General features: G+C 39.2%; 3 protein-coding genes and 1 pseudogene across 3 annotated transcripts; 3 read left to right on the forward strand and 1 right to left on the reverse strand.

The window, feature by feature from the left end:
* Positions 1–461: 461 nt before the first annotated feature.
* LOC116928706 lies at positions 462–2,786 on the forward strand (annotated as a pseudogene).
* Positions 2,787–4,181: 1,395 nt separating this feature from the next.
* LOC123472420 lies at positions 4,182–8,552 on the reverse strand. The gene is made up of 15 exons (XM_045173889.1): positions 8,481–8,552; positions 8,384–8,435; positions 8,220–8,326; positions 7,686–8,130; positions 7,437–7,617; positions 7,256–7,371; positions 7,096–7,189; positions 6,810–7,030; positions 6,515–6,727; positions 6,327–6,437; positions 6,111–6,259; positions 5,903–6,040; positions 4,960–5,287; positions 4,746–4,880; positions 4,182–4,672 (listed from the first exon to the last, which is right to left on the reverse strand). The coding sequence occupies exons 1-15, from the start codon at positions 8,550–8,552 to the stop codon at positions 4,182–4,184; spliced, it is 2,853 nt and encodes a 950-aa protein (XP_045029824.1).
* A 58-nt stretch (positions 8,553–8,610) lies between these two features.
* On the forward strand, positions 8,611–12,722 carry LOC123472421 (SH3KBP1-binding protein 1-like). Its single transcript, XM_045173890.1, has 13 exons — positions 8,611–8,671; positions 9,100–9,206; positions 9,296–9,740; positions 9,809–9,989; positions 10,055–10,170; positions 10,237–10,330; positions 10,396–10,616; positions 10,699–10,911; positions 10,989–11,099; positions 11,167–11,315; positions 11,386–11,523; positions 12,146–12,473; positions 12,553–12,722. The coding sequence occupies exons 1-13, from the start codon at positions 8,611–8,613 to the stop codon at positions 12,705–12,707; spliced, it is 2,319 nt and encodes a 772-aa protein (XP_045029825.1). The 3' UTR covers positions 12,708–12,722.
* Positions 12,723–13,194: 472 nt separating this feature from the next.
* LOC123472422 lies at positions 13,195–13,999 on the forward strand. Its single transcript, XM_045173891.1, has 3 exons — positions 13,195–13,443; positions 13,504–13,678; positions 13,743–13,999. Exons 1-3 carry the CDS (start codon positions 13,258–13,260, stop codon positions 13,997–13,999), a joined length of 618 nt encoding a protein of 205 aa, XP_045029826.1. The 5' UTR covers positions 13,195–13,257.
* The last annotated feature ends 499 nt before the right edge of the window (positions 14,000–14,498 follow it).

Here is a 14,498-nt window from a genome sequence, read left to right on the forward strand (position 1 = left end):
GTAGAGTTCAATGACGCTTCTCCCAAAAAGCCTTTTTGGGAGAAGCGTCATTACTTGACGGATGAACCTGCCGCTTTGACCAAAGTACTTCAGGTGGCCCATCATAAGACAATAGCATCGTTCTGCATGCGGGATAGAGCGGCAAAATGGGCAGGCCTTTAGGCTTAGTTCACCCAGTGCTGCCAAGGAACAGGAGCCCATCAAATTTGAATTAACGGCCTTAGAGGTATGTAAAATATTTAGACAAGAGAAATCCTTTGTTTTTCATCGCGGTAAAATGAGGTGTATATTTGTCTGCGATCCTAGTGGCTATAAAGCGAATTTGATTACAATAATCATCGATTATTGAAGTGTGCTCAATAACGAAATGAATGTGGGTAGTTGCCCATAGCCATCTTGCAGAGCTGACTGAGGCTTTTTCATTTAGTGATTGACGTGCTGCTGATGTGACCACATACACTATGGCGAACTACGACGGTACGAGTTCCTCAGTTCCAAAAGTAGTGAACGAAGTAAGTGATTTTTCTTTCATTGTTCTTTTGTCAAATTTGGTGCTGGTATATTCGTGCTTCACGACTGATAAGTTGTTATATTCTTTAGCCAGGCATGCGGTTTAACGAACAGAAATTTCAAGGCAAATATCCTATGATTGGCGTTCCGTGTGGTTCAGTAGCCGCCAGTTTGTCTTTCCATCTAGTTTCGACAAATCAAATAGGTCTTTGTGGAGAACAAGTGGAACTTGTGCACATGGTACCAGAACATTTGGTAGACACCGACTTCGGGAGTTTCCTGTATCCAAGACCAGATTTTCATATTAACGCCATGTATCCATGGGACTGGACGTTGGTGTGCTTAAAAAAAAAAGATATCCTGACGTGACGTTTGTAGAGAGAGATCATGGATGTCGTGACTGAATGCAGACCAAGTAATATTTTAATTATTTGATTTTTGGTAATATTTTACACCTCTTTCTGTTCACAGCCAGTCTCCTACGACGAAGCAACATACGAAATCCGAAAAAATTCAAATTGCTTGGCAGTAACCACGGAAGCCGACCACAAGAGTTTTGAATCATGGGAGATTCCACCACAACCGTTAGGTCAGTGTTTATTTTACTGAAAGTTAGGGTTTTTCATATTCGGTGATTAGCTCGACTTACAAGTATATTTTTTTTTCAATAACAGCAGATTCCAGTTCGTGCAGCGATTTAGCTGTACTTGAGCAAACTGTCGCCTCCACGCGGAATTCCACAATCCAACCATTCCCATCTCAGGACGCGACGCCCAAGAAAAAGTTACCGCCTTTTCAAAGGCAGAAGCCAGTTTCCCATTCAGACGGAAAATTCGGTTCCTCCAGCCATTCGTCCCTGACAGCTGTTGATGGTGAATTCTCTGGATCTTTAAATGGTGCGGCCGATATTTCAAATCGTGCGGATGAATCTCGACATGGTGACACTGGATCTATTGTTGGTGACAATGGATCTACAATTCGAGTCACTGGTTCGGCAAAACGTGGAGCTCGCGCTTCAAATCGTGGATCTGTGACTCAAAATCACAGAGCAGGCTCTTTATATGGCGTTGTACCTCAAAATGACTCGGGATTTCTAAACGGTAACACTGGCTTTTCAAATCATGGCTCCGTGACTCAAAACAATAATTGCTTTATCTTAAAATAATTCAGGATCTCGCAACAACACCGGTTCTTGAGATCGTGTCGCTGTTTCTCAAAGTCGTAAAGCAGCCACTTTATTTTAAGTGTTGTTTCATTTAATTTTTGTCATTATTTTTACAGATGACGATGACTGGAAGAAAAAGATGCTTGAATCTATGACTATAACCAATTCTATCCTCAGAGTTTTGGTCCCTTCATCAGTTTATGTTGGGAATAATCTAGCGAAGAACATAGGCTATTTTCGTAAAACTGTGGAGAAGAATGTGGATCTCCCCCTGAAGCTTGTGGAAAATGTCAGCGCCCTCGACAATGCTTTGATTGATATCAATTTTTCAGTTAGTTTAGTAAGTCAACATCTTTTTTAGTCACTGGCAGTCTAATTTTTCTTTTTCTTTTTCTGTAGTCTTCCGTGTTAATTGAAGATCTAGGACATGTGACTTACGAATAAACTTTGGCAAAGTCTATAATGGATTTCATTTTTACGAGAGAATTATGCTTTAAAGTGCAGTGGAAGGGGCGGAGTGGAAGAGGCAGAGACACTAGACCTGCAATCGGGCATCTTACAAATACAGTACCCACGCCAGGTATTGGATCACCTCGGTCCAAAAAGGCGTTTTACCCGCGCGAGATAGGCCTAACGGTGTCTCGCGCGTGAATTTTTTTACATACTTAGATTGCTCGTACGAGGTTAATTTTTTTTATCAGAAAGATTAAGAACTAGTCTTTATCTTTCTGATTTTTAATTTGTAAAAAGTATAGTTGTTGTATGGGAAAAAGGATCATTTTGAAATATTGGATCACCCCCGACATGTGCTGCATTCGTTGTCCCTACCCGCGGCTATGCCGTCGGGAAACTTGATTGTAATTTGGGTCCCTTTTTCACCATTTGACCCTCTCCCATACCCGACGGCATAGCCGCGGGTAGGGAGTGTGTCCAGGCTGCCAGAAGAGTACACCAATTTAACTATCACAAATCAGTAAATGTTCTCGGTATGGCAGGCAATGGAGACGAAGAAGACAATGTGGAGAAACTTGAAAAAAATGAAGTAATTTCGTTAGTAAAGCAGAGAACCAAATCAATTGTTGGAGCGCTTGAAAACTATCGAGAGCTTTAACAATCGGTGAGTATCTCATTCTGTATCTCTGTCAGTGTTGTTCAGTCAGTACCTACGTCAGTCTTTGTCAGTTAATCTCTGCCAGTTAATAAAATGCTGCTTCTCACTTCAATACATATGTCCGAAAATTTATTTAAAAAAAAGATGTGTTGAGAAGAGATAAAACAAGAAAATCGATGAGTAAAAGTTGTTTATACCGTGAAGAATTTTTGCGATCAACAATGCAGTTGAAAACCATTCAAATTGCAATTTTTTGTGGATGAATGCGTTTCTTAAGTGTTCATAAAAGCGATTAATGTGCGCCGAAAACGCTATCTTTACGCCAAATGGCCGTTTATGAGTTAGATATTGGTGCATTTTTTTCAAAAGGATATATGCGTTCAAAAATGAATTTAAAATGCATTTAATCTGCGACTGTATTTTAAATGGAAGTCATCTGGCCAGATTTTCAATTTACCATTTCCTTACCCAACCTTATATATTTAAATGAATAGAGAAAGCTGTTTTCTATTGAATAAGAATTGAGATAAACAAATATAAACAGAAAACCATTTGCTGAATTTATTTGTTAAGGAATGAAAACTAAACACGATGTCACTGCTTTAACGAAAAACATTAATTAAACATTCAGGCAAATTGCAATTTTAAATTAGGCTTGTGTGTCAGAAAACACTTCCAGAGATTTTAGAATCTGATTCACTCGTGATTCAATTTCTGATATAGTCTGCACATCAACCCTTGGGCGTTCACCTTCGCCAACGACATCTTCGTCATTTGCTTCGTCGTCGGTATTCAGGTATTTCTGGTATTGAGCTGCGTGGAACCTACGCGCAGTTTGCACTGCTGTAATAATCTTGCTGATGTTTGTTTGCTTCTTATGAGTTTCCAAAATGGACATGACCACAACTGCTAAAAAAGGTTTTAGATTATTAATTGAATATATCTAAAATAAGTTATTTATCTACTACCTCCAAATACGACGACGAAATTGGTTAAATGTCCAAATCCAGGACGTCGGTCTTGTCCTCGTTTTTTCCATTGGATTTTGTGGGGCAGTTGGGCAGAAAGAAGAGAGACAAAAAGTGATTTGCAAATCAGAAGTTCCGTTTTCAACAAACGTAACTTATCAATTTGGATTGCACACTAACGAAAAATTAAAAAATATTAAAAAGGATATGGAAAGGAAGACCAACAAAAACTTAAGAGGCTTACGCTGAGTTCCATATCCAATAGAGCAGTATTTAACGCTTCAATTTCCTCAAATTGATTGAGGGGCAACTTTACTTCCTTTTCTACTTTTTGAGTGAACCGTGTCAAGAATGTTTGCAGCACTTTTGAAATAAGTCGCTTTTGGGGGATCAAATCTCTAAGGAGAGCGTGTGTTACCATAGTCTGTCACAACATTTCTTTTCTCCATTCAACTTTGTCAGTGCAAACATCTTTTTCTACTGCTACGGCCAGTGGGATTTGGTTGGCAACGGGAGACTCGGTTCTAACAGACAAAACGGTCGTTGCTTTCTCTTTACTGACCCTTGCCCCTTGTAAAGGTGGACTGTGATGTGTGTTAGATCTGCTACTGGAATCAGGCTGCTCTTGGGCTGGTGAGCTTCTTCCTTCAGTGGGGGTCCTGGTAATTGCTGTAATAGACACCATGGTTTCATTATTGAAACCCTGTGATGGTGATGAGCTGCTTGGATTTCGTTTGTTACTCCGAGTTGCGGCTGTTGACGTAATGGGTCTCTTTGCAACCGTCGGAAATCGAGTGCTACCAGATGTTTGTTTTCTCGAGCTTGACTTTTTAGAGATGTTGGAAGAACTAGTCACAAATGAGGCTGAGGAACGTGACTGTGATATATCCAGGATGCTATGATATGAATTGGCCTGATCTAAAAAGAATTACTAAGTCAATAAGCATTTTAATTAGTGTTAAAATATTTAATTAACAATTAGCAAAATTACAAGGGTCCACACGAAACAGATCTTGAGTTTCAAAATTGATTTGAGATTCCGAACTAGGCAACACCCCTAATGTTCCTGATGAAGCTAGACTTAAATTTATTTCATTGAGCTGTTGCTGGGCTTCCTCAAAAGACACTAAAAGATAAAGTTTTCAGAAAGAAAACACAATTTAAGCTCGAATTTAAGAACCAATGACACAAACAAAAACTCTTACCGGGATCGTTTTCAGTGATGATGTCCATAATATCGTATTCCACAAATTGTTGTTCTGGATAGCACCGTCGTTTGTAATTGATCAGACCCCAACTCCATGGTGGCAGTTCCAGAACGGTGAAATCAGGTGGCGGGTACAAGAAGAATGGGCAACGATTGTCCATCCAGTTCTCCGGGATCATGTAAAGCAGCTCAGTTGGATTGCCAAGATAGTCAGGCTGCTGACTTGAGACCACTTGAAACAGGAGGGGATAATTGATAGGACCAGGTTCCATACCCAAGGAAGGATAAATCCCTTGGAATTCCCCTTTGTTGAAAGAGCTACCGTACTAAGAAACAAAGCCAAATGTAAGAAACGAAGAGACAAGGTCAGACACATAATAGCTTAAAATTGTTTGAATATAGGCAAGAAACACTAACAGGGCTATGTACACTTAAGCTTAAAAACTAGTTGCAGCACTAACTGATGTAACAAGTAAAACTTACCCTATGCAGAATTCTCGGCATAGGCATGTTTGTCTGTTCAGTTCACCAAAGCAAATGGCTTCAATCATGTGCTCTTAATTGCAATAAGACTTATACCTCGCTTCAACAATCGATTATAAAGCGTAACAATGAAAGCGCCAATCATTATACAGGTCTATTCCCGCGAAATATATCGATCAAGGAATGTATAATGGATGGGATGGGATTAATCCCATCCCTCGCTTCGCTACATGCTCATACATAATATACATTCAACATAACTTCTTTAAAGGAACCGTTTTCTCTTTGTGTTAAACTGACATACTATTTAACACTTCTTGTTAAGCTAAAATTATCTGACTTAAAACTTCTGAACTTAGTAATTTTTCGACCGTGTGTTTTCTTCTAACTAAAATGAAAATTAAGGCCGGTTTTCACAAAAAATGGATTCCCCCCTAGAAACAATTTCAATTCTTTACCAAGAGTAGCATGTTGTGCTGCTCCAGGGTGGATCCGGGTTGAGTGGAAATCATTCCTCTGAATCGAGTGACGCTCCATGTCCGGACGTGGTTATACTCGCTACAAACGGAGACTAAGTATTTCTCAGAAAGCCTGACCTAATTAAAAAAGTAAATTTGTTACAAGACACGATTTTTTGTTTAATTTGACAATTCAATATTATTCTACTTTATTGATAGGCGAACGGTGCATGATGAAAGTCTGAAAGAGTTGAGGTCCATGACCCACTGTTTCGGGATACTGTACTATCATTCTCATAGCTCCTGAACTAGTTTCGTAGGCGATTTGAATCCAACTGCCGAACATGCCTATGTGATCTGTAATACATTGGAATGTGATATAACATGTACAATCGAACGAAAAATCAAATCGTCAATATTGTACTCGTTTTAGGAGTCAGATAAACCGAGATGGAAGTGATGGCCTCTGGCATTGGGTTGCGATACAACTCAGTTACAAGATCATTATCCTTCATTCTCAGTGGAAATTTTTGCACGTCTATAACGATACATTAGTTAGAATGATACGTGACTGCTTCATACCATATTATTATGGTGATAACGGAACCGTTTTATCTATGAAACATATAGACCCGTTGCAGCATCCTAGAAGAAGTAAAGACCCAGCTGTATCGTACGATGAAACTGGGGTGACGTCCTGGATTTGCCAATGCCGAGTCATGGAATGCCAAACTCCAATTTTGCCGACGGGTGGGCGAGAAAGAGCCACTACTTGGCTATCAATGCAAAATAGAGATTCTACCAAGACGTGTATGTTGAAGGTTCCTAATATGCAAATACAAATCATACATGTTAAACTAAATAACAGTACATGCAAGATTAATGAGATCTGTTTTAGCTGAATTACCTACATCATTCCGCTGTCCATCATCGGCGATCGCCAATAGTCGGATGGTGGTCCCTGAAGCCAAAGCGACCATTTCAGTTTCGAAGGAATTGGACGAGGAATTGGGTGCCTGATTTTGACCCCCACTGCTTGTCATCCGCGCATTTAAGGCCACCCGGTCAATTTGATTATCCATCCAAGGGCTGGTAAAAACAAGATGCCAACCTCCAGCACCTTTACATCTGAATTAATCCGACGTCATTAAAAACTTCTGATAAGAAAAACGCCAGGATTTCTGATGGGTTACTTGTGGCAAGTGATCATATGAGCGTAGGCAATCAAGATCCAATTGTGATGAGCTTTGATGAGATTTACTCGTAGAGGATCGATGGAAGAGCGAACTAAATTTCAGAGAAATTATACATTCCCACTGAGGCATACTCCAGAATTGGATTTTCAAAATTTACCATGCAAACCTCCGAACCACGCTGCCAAATGATTGTGGGAACCGGCTCCTATTCCACCCTCTTGTCTCCGTAAAGAGTTCAATCGTAAATCAAGGGATGACGAACGGGAATGCGTCCTAAGTCATAAGATAAAACCACAAATATTAGAGTGAGATTTGTTGCAAATTCTAAGCTGATAAACCTGTTCATCACAACATTGCCATTTCTTGAACTACTGCTGACCCTTGGGGGCACCAATGTTCTGCTGAGATCTAAGGTAGATTGTCTTGGTGTATTACAATTCTGTTGTTGTTGTTTCAATCCATCACCTGCAAAATTAGCTTCTCCATCTTCATTAGTTCTTATAACTGGAAATGGGACACCTATTAAAATAAATTTTATGTTGTTTAAACTTGATAAGCTTGGTGAAAATTTTGACAACTTAGCCTACTTGGTGGATTCAGGCATTCATAGTAAAGTACATCGCCACAAGAAGAATGCTCCAGTTCTTGAACTAATTTCAATTGTTGAGTGAGTGGAGTGATTCCATAGAACTTAGCTTCATGCACAAGTCCTCTCATTCCAATTCCTTCAGTCAAATGGATTTCTTTTGTATGAAGATAATTCAAAACATGGGTGAACACAGTGGGATCTCTGTCAATGAAAATGGGTCCCCTGTCATCCACTAGTGTGCCAATCCTGCCACTTAACAGTGAGGTAAAGAAAGTATCTGGAATCCATGTTAAGGTTTGTCTGGAAGTACTAAATCTGAAACCAACCAATTCGTATGATGATGAGTCTTGTATATCTCTGAGAGGAACAACGCCATCTTTATTTGTGTTACACAGATTACGGCTGTGTTCAATAGCTATGCCTCCCAAAAGTGCACCTGTTGCCTTGCAACAAATAATAACAAATAGCGAAGCAGAAAGTGTTCTAACATCAAGTGGCTATTACAAGTGTCTCAGGAATAGAAAACGGACACTTGATCAACTTCAACCTCAATACGCTTCTCGGCTACGCTATAAAGCTGCAAAAATACTTGAGGGTTGGTGCCAGGATGGGGTACCCAGCAATGACATTTGGGGATACCTACAGAATTCAACAGATTTAATATCAAAATTTAGTTTAAAGCCACTGCCACTGAACCATCCAGCCATTGAATCCGAAGTGCTCGATCATGAACTGGTATAGATACTTTCTAAATAACGTGAACAAATTCAAGGGCTAATCCGTAAATGTTTACAGATAGATGATGAGGAAGCCAATAATTTGCACCAAAATGACGTCCACGATATTGCCTGTGATACACAAACATCTTATAACTTTAATTTAAAGGGTAAAAAAAATTGCTTTAAAACCCAATCCTTGACTCAATGAGGCCTAATTTTGTGGTTTTAGGGGGTCTCATTTTTTGGGAAATCGCAACTAAGCATCGTATTCTTTAAAAATTTCACCATTTTTTTTTATCTTTCGGAAAATTCAATGAAACAAACTACGATTTCTAGCTAGTATAGTTTGTTGTGATGGGCCTTCATTCTCCCGTCCACCTAGCGGAGAAAAAACACAGCATGTTGTTAAAGGGCAAAGTGTTGTCTTTGGGTTGTTGTATCATTCAATATAACTAAGTAATTAATCTCTGAGTCACGGATTGGGTGTTATAAAATGAAGTTTACAAATGAAACATCTTCTTTTGCAGAAAATGAAGACTTGCGTCATTTAATTTCTTTTATAAAGTTACTACGGCATTGGGCTGCTTTTCAATGGCTAGCTTTTGGCTGCTTTTCAATGGATTCAATGGCTGGATGGTTCAGTGGCAGTGGCTTTAAACTAAATTTTGATATTAAATCTGTTGAATTCTGTAGGTATCCCCAAATGTCATTGCTGGGTACCCCATCCTGGCACCAACCCTCAAGTATTTTTGCAGCTTTATAGCGTAGCCGAGAAGCGTATTGAGGTTGAAGTTGATCAAGTGTCCGTTTTCTATTCCTGAGACACTTGTAATAGCCACTTGATGTTAGAACACTTTCTGCTTCGCTATTTGTTATTATTTGTTGCAAGGCAACAGGTGCACTTTTGGGAGGCATAGCTATTGAACACAGCCGTAATCTGTGTAACACAAATAAAGATGGCGTTGTTCCTCTCAGAGATATACAAGACTCATCATCATACGAATTGGTTGGTTTCAGATTTAGTACTTCCAGACAAACCTTAACATGGATTCCAGATACTTTCTTTACCTCACTGTTAAGTGGCAGGATTGGCACACTAGTGGATGACAGGGGACCCATTTTCATTGACAGAGATCCCACTGTGTTCACCCATGTTTTGAATTATCTTCATACAAAAGAAATCCATTTGACTGAAGGAATTGGAATGAGAGGACTTGTGCATGAAGCTAAGTTCTATGGAATCACTCCACTCACTCAACAATTGAAATTAGTTCAAGAACTGGAGCATTCTTCTTGTGGCGATGTACTTTACTATGAATGCCTGAATCCACCAAGTAGGCTAAGTTGTCAAAATTTTCACCAAGCTTATCAAGTTTAAACAACATAAAATTTATTTTAATAGGTGTCCCATTTCCAGTTATAAGAACTAATGAAGATGGAGAAGCTAATTTTGCAGGTGATGGATTGGAACAACAACAACAGAATTGTAATACACCAAGACAATCTACCTTAGATCTCAGCAGAACATTGGTGCCCCCAAGGGTCAGCAGTAGTTCAAGAAATGGCAATGTTGTGATGAACAGGTTTATCAGCTTAGAATTTGCAACAAATCTCACTCTAATATTTGTGGTTTTATCTTATGACTTAGGACGCATTCCCGTTCGTCATCCCTTGATTTACGATTGAACTCTTTACGGAGACAAGAGGGTGGAATAGGAGCCGGTTCCCACAATCATTTGGCAGCGTGGTTCGGAGGTTTGCATGGTAAATTTTGAAAATCCAATTCTGGAGTATGCCTCAGTGGGAATGTATAATTTCTCTGAAATTTAGTTCGCTCTTCCATCGATCCTCTACGAGTAAATCTCATCAAAGCTCATCACAATTGGATCTTGATTGCCTACGCTCATATGATCACTTGCCACAAGTAACCCATCAGAAATCCTGGCGTTTTTCTTATCAGAAGTTTTTAATGACGTCGGATTAATTCAGATGTAAAGGTGCTGGAGGTTGGCATCTTGTTTTTACCAGCCCTTGGATGGATAATCAAATTGACCGGGTGGCCTTAAATGCGCGGATGACAAGCAGTGGGGGTCAAAATCAGGCACCCAATTCCTCGTCCAATTCCTTCGAAACTGAAATGGTCGCTTTGGCTTCAGGGACCACCATCCGACTATTGGCGATCGCCGATGATGGACAGCGGAATGATATAGGTAATTCAGCTAAAACAGATCTCATTAATCTTGCATGTACTGTTATTTAGTTTAACATGTATGATTTGTATTTGCATATTAGGAACCTTCAACATACACGTCTTGGTAGAATCTCTATTTTGCATTGATAGCCAAGTAGTGGCTCTTTCTCGCCCACCCGTCGGCAAAATTGGAGTTTGGCATTCCATGACTCGGCATTGGCAAATCCAGGACGTCACCCCAGTTTCATCGTACGATACAGCTGGGTCTTTACTTCTTCTAGGATGCTGCAACGGGTCTATATGTTTCATAGATAAAACGGTTCCGTTATCACCATAATAATATGGTATGAAGCAGTCACGTATCATTCTAACTAATGTATCGTTATAGACGTGCAAAAATTTCCACTGAGAATGAAGGATAATGATCTTGTAACTGAGTTGTATCGCAACCCAATGCCAGAGGCCATCACTTCCATCTCGGTTTATCTGACTCCTAAAACGAGTACAATATTGACGATTTGATTTTTCGTTCGATTGTACATGTTATATCACATTCCAATGTATTACAGATCACATAGGCATGTTCGGCAGTTGGATTCAAATCGCCTACGAAACTAGTTCAGGAGCTATGAGAATGATAGTACAGTATCCCGAAACAGTGGGTCATGGACCTCAACTCTTTCAGACTTTCATCATACACCGTTCGCCTATCAATAAAGTAGAATAATTTTGAATTGTCAAATTAAACAAAAAATCGTGTCTTGTAACAAATTTACTTTTTTAATTAGTTCAGGCTTTCTGAGAAATACTTAGTCTCCGTTTGTAGCGAGTATAACCACGTCCGGACATGGAGCGTCACTCGATTCAGAGGAATGATTTCCACTCAACCCGGATCCACCCTGGAGCAGCACAACATGCTACTCTTGGTAAAGAATTGAAATTGTTTCTAGGGGGGGGGGGGGAATCCATTTTTTGTGAAAACCGGCCTTAATTTTCATTTTAGTTAGAAGAAAACACACGGTCGAAAAATTACTAAGTTCAGAAGTTTTAAGTCAGATAATTTTAGCTTAACAAGAAGTGTTAAATAGTATGTCAGTTTAACACAAAGAGAAAACGGTTCCTTTAAAGAAGTTATGTTGAATGTATATTATGTATGAGCATGTAGCGAAGCGAGGGATGGGATTAATCCCATCCCATCCATTATACATTCCTTGATCGATATATTTCGCGGGAATAGACCTGTATAATGATTGGCGCTTTCATTGTTACGCTTTATAATCGATTGTTGAAGCGAGGTATAAGTCTTATTGCAATTAAGAGCACATGATTGAAGCCATTTGCTTTGGTGAACTGAACAGACAAACATGCCTATGCCGAGAATTCTGCATAGGGTAAGTTTTACTTGTTACATCAGTTAGTGCTGCAACTAGTTTTTAAGCTTAAGTGTACATAGCCCTGTTAGTGTTTCTTGCCTATATTCAAACAATTTTAAGCTATTATGTGTCTGACCTTGTCTCTTCGTTTCTTACATTTGGCTTTGTTTCTTAGTACGGTAGCTCTTTCAACAAAGGGGAATTCCAAGGGATTTATCCTTCCTTGGGTTTGGAACCTGGTCCTATCAATTATCCCCTCCTGTTTCAAGTGGTCTCAAGTCAGCAGCCTGACTATCTTGGCAATCCAACTGAGCTGCTTTACATGATCCCGGAGAACTGGATGGACAATCGTTGCCAATTCTTCTTGTACCCGCCACCTGATTTCACCGTTCTGGAACTGCCACCATGGAGTTGGGGTCTGATCAATTACAAACGACGGTGCTATCCAGAACAACAATTTGTGGAATACGATATTATGGACATCATCACTGAAAACGGTCCCGGTAAGAGTTTTTGTTTGTGTCATTGGTTCTTAAATTCGAGCTTAAATTGTGTTTTCTTTTTGAAAACTTTATCTTTTAGTGTCTTTTGAGGAAGCCCAGCAACAGCTCAATGAAATAAATTTAAGTCTAGCTTCATCAGGAACATTAGGGGTGTTGCCTAGTTCGGAATCTCAAATCAATTTTGAAACTCAAGATCTGTTTCGTGAGGACCCTTGTAATTTTGCTAATTGTTAATTAAATATTTTAACACTAATTAAAATGCTTATTGACTTAGTAATTCTTTTTAGATCAGGCCAATTCATATCATAGCATCCTGGATATATCACAGTCACGTTCCTCAGCCTCATTCGTGACTAGTTCTTCCAACATCTCTAAAAAGTCAAGCTCGAGAAAACAAACATCTGGTAGCACTCGATTTCCGACGGTTGCAAAGAGACCCATTACGTCAACAGCCGCAACTCGGAGTAACAAACGAAATCCAAGCAGCTCATCACCATCACAGGGTTTCAATAATGAAACCATGGTGTCTATTACAGCAATTACCAGGACCCCCATTGAAGGAAGAAGCTCACCAGCCCAAGAGCAGCCTGATTCCAGTAGCAGATCTAACACACATCACAGTCCACCTTTACAAGGGGCAAGGGTCAGTAAAGAGAAAACAACGACCGTTTTGTCTGTTAGAACCGAGTCTCCCGTTGCCAACCAAATCCCACTGGCCGTAGCAGTAGAAAAAGATGTTTGCACTGACAAAGTTGAATGGAGAAAAGAAATGTTGTGACAGACTATGGTAACACACGCTCTCCTTAGAGATTTGATCCCCCAAAAGCGACTTATTTCAAAAGTGCTGCAAACATTCTTGACACGGTTCACTCAAAAAGTAGAAAAGGAAGTAAAGTTGCCCCTCAATCAATTTGAGGAAATTGAAGCGTTAAATACTGCTCTATTGGATATGGAACTCAGCGTAAGCCTCTTAAGTTTTTGTTGGTCTTCCTTTCCATATCCTTTTTAATATTTTTTAATTTTTCGTTAGTGTGCAATCCAAATTGATAAGTTACGTTTGTTGAAAACGGAACTTCTGATTTGCAAATCACTTTTTGTCTCTCTTCTTTCTGCCCAACTGCCCCACAAAATCCAATGGAAAAAACGAGGACAAGACCGACGTCCTGGATTTGGACATTTAACCAATTTCGTCGTCGTATTTGGAGGTAGTAGATAAATAACTTATTTTAGATATATTCAATTAATAATCTAAAACCTTTTTTTTAGCAGTTGTGGTCATGGCCATTTTGGAAACTCATAAGAAGCAAACAAACATCAGCAAGATTATTACAGCAGTGCAAACTGCGCGTAGGTTCCACGCAGCTCAATACCAGAAATACCTGAATACCGACGACGAAGCAAATGACGAAGATGTCGTTGGCGAAGGTGAACGCCCAAGGGTTGATGTGCAGACTATATCAGAAATTGAATCACGAGTGAATCAGATTCTAAAATCTCTGGAAGTGTATTCTGACACACAAGCCTAATTTAAAATTGCAATTTGCCTGAATGTTTAATTAATGTTTTTCGTTAAAGCAGTGACATCGTGTTTAGTTTTCATTCCTTAACAAATAAATTCAGCAAATGGTTTTCTGTTTATATTTGTTTATCTCAATTCTTATTCAATAGAAAACAGCTTTCTCTATTCATTTAAATATATAAGGTTGGGTAAGGAAATGGTAAATTGAAAATCTGGCCAGATGACTTCCATTTAAAATACAGTCGCAGATTAAATGCATTTTAAATTCATTTTTGAACGCATATATCCTTTTGAAAAAAATGCACCAATATCTAACTCATAAACGGCCATTTGGCGTAAAGATAGCGTTTTCGGCGCACATTAATCGCTTTTATGAACACTTAAGAAACGCATTCATCCACAAAAAATTGCAATTTGAATGGTTTTCAACTGCATTGTTGATCGCAAAAATTCTTCACGGTATAAACAACTTTTACTCATCGATTTTCTTGTTTTATCTCTTCTCA

This window comes from Daphnia magna, linkage group LG5, assembly GCF_020631705.1.
Source record: "Daphnia magna isolate NIES linkage group LG5, ASM2063170v1.1, whole genome shotgun sequence".
Taxonomy (NCBI): Eukaryota; Metazoa; Arthropoda; class Branchiopoda; order Diplostraca; family Daphniidae; genus Daphnia; species Daphnia magna.

Bases quoted from the DNA above. Each gene is read 5' to 3' on its own strand.
- LOC123472422 (XM_045173891.1), top strand. From the start codon at position 13,258: ATGGTAACACACGCTCTCCTTAGAGATTTGATCCCCCAAAAGCGACTT. The intron at 13,444-13,503 runs TTAAGTTTTTGT...ATTTTTCGTTAG, and splicing joins TGGAACTCAGCGTAAGCCTC to TGTGCAATCCAAATTGATAA. The intron at 13,679-13,742 runs GTAGTAGATAAA...TTTTTTTAGCAG, and splicing joins TTTCGTCGTCGTATTTGGAG to TTGTGGTCATGGCCATTTTG.
- LOC123472420 (XM_045173889.1), bottom strand. From the start codon at position 8,552: ATGTTTGTGTATCACAGGCAATATCGTGGACGTCATTTTGGTGCAAAT. The intron at 8,131-8,219 runs GTGTCCGTTTTC...ATTTGTTGCAAG, and splicing joins TTGAGGTTGAAGTTGATCAA to GCAACAGGTGCACTTTTGGG. The intron at 6,260-6,326 runs GTACAATATTGA...AATGTATTACAG, and splicing joins TTATCTGACTCCTAAAACGA to ATCACATAGGCATGTTCGGC.
- LOC123472421 (XM_045173890.1), top strand. From the start codon at position 8,611: ATGAGGCCTAATTTTGTGGTTTTAGGGGGTCTCATTTTTTGGGAAATC. The intron at 11,100-11,166 runs GTACAATATTGA...AATGTATTACAG, and splicing joins TTATCTGACTCCTAAAACGA to ATCACATAGGCATGTTCGGC. The intron at 12,474-12,552 runs GTAAGAGTTTTT...TTTATCTTTTAG, and splicing joins CATCACTGAAAACGGTCCCG to TGTCTTTTGAGGAAGCCCAG.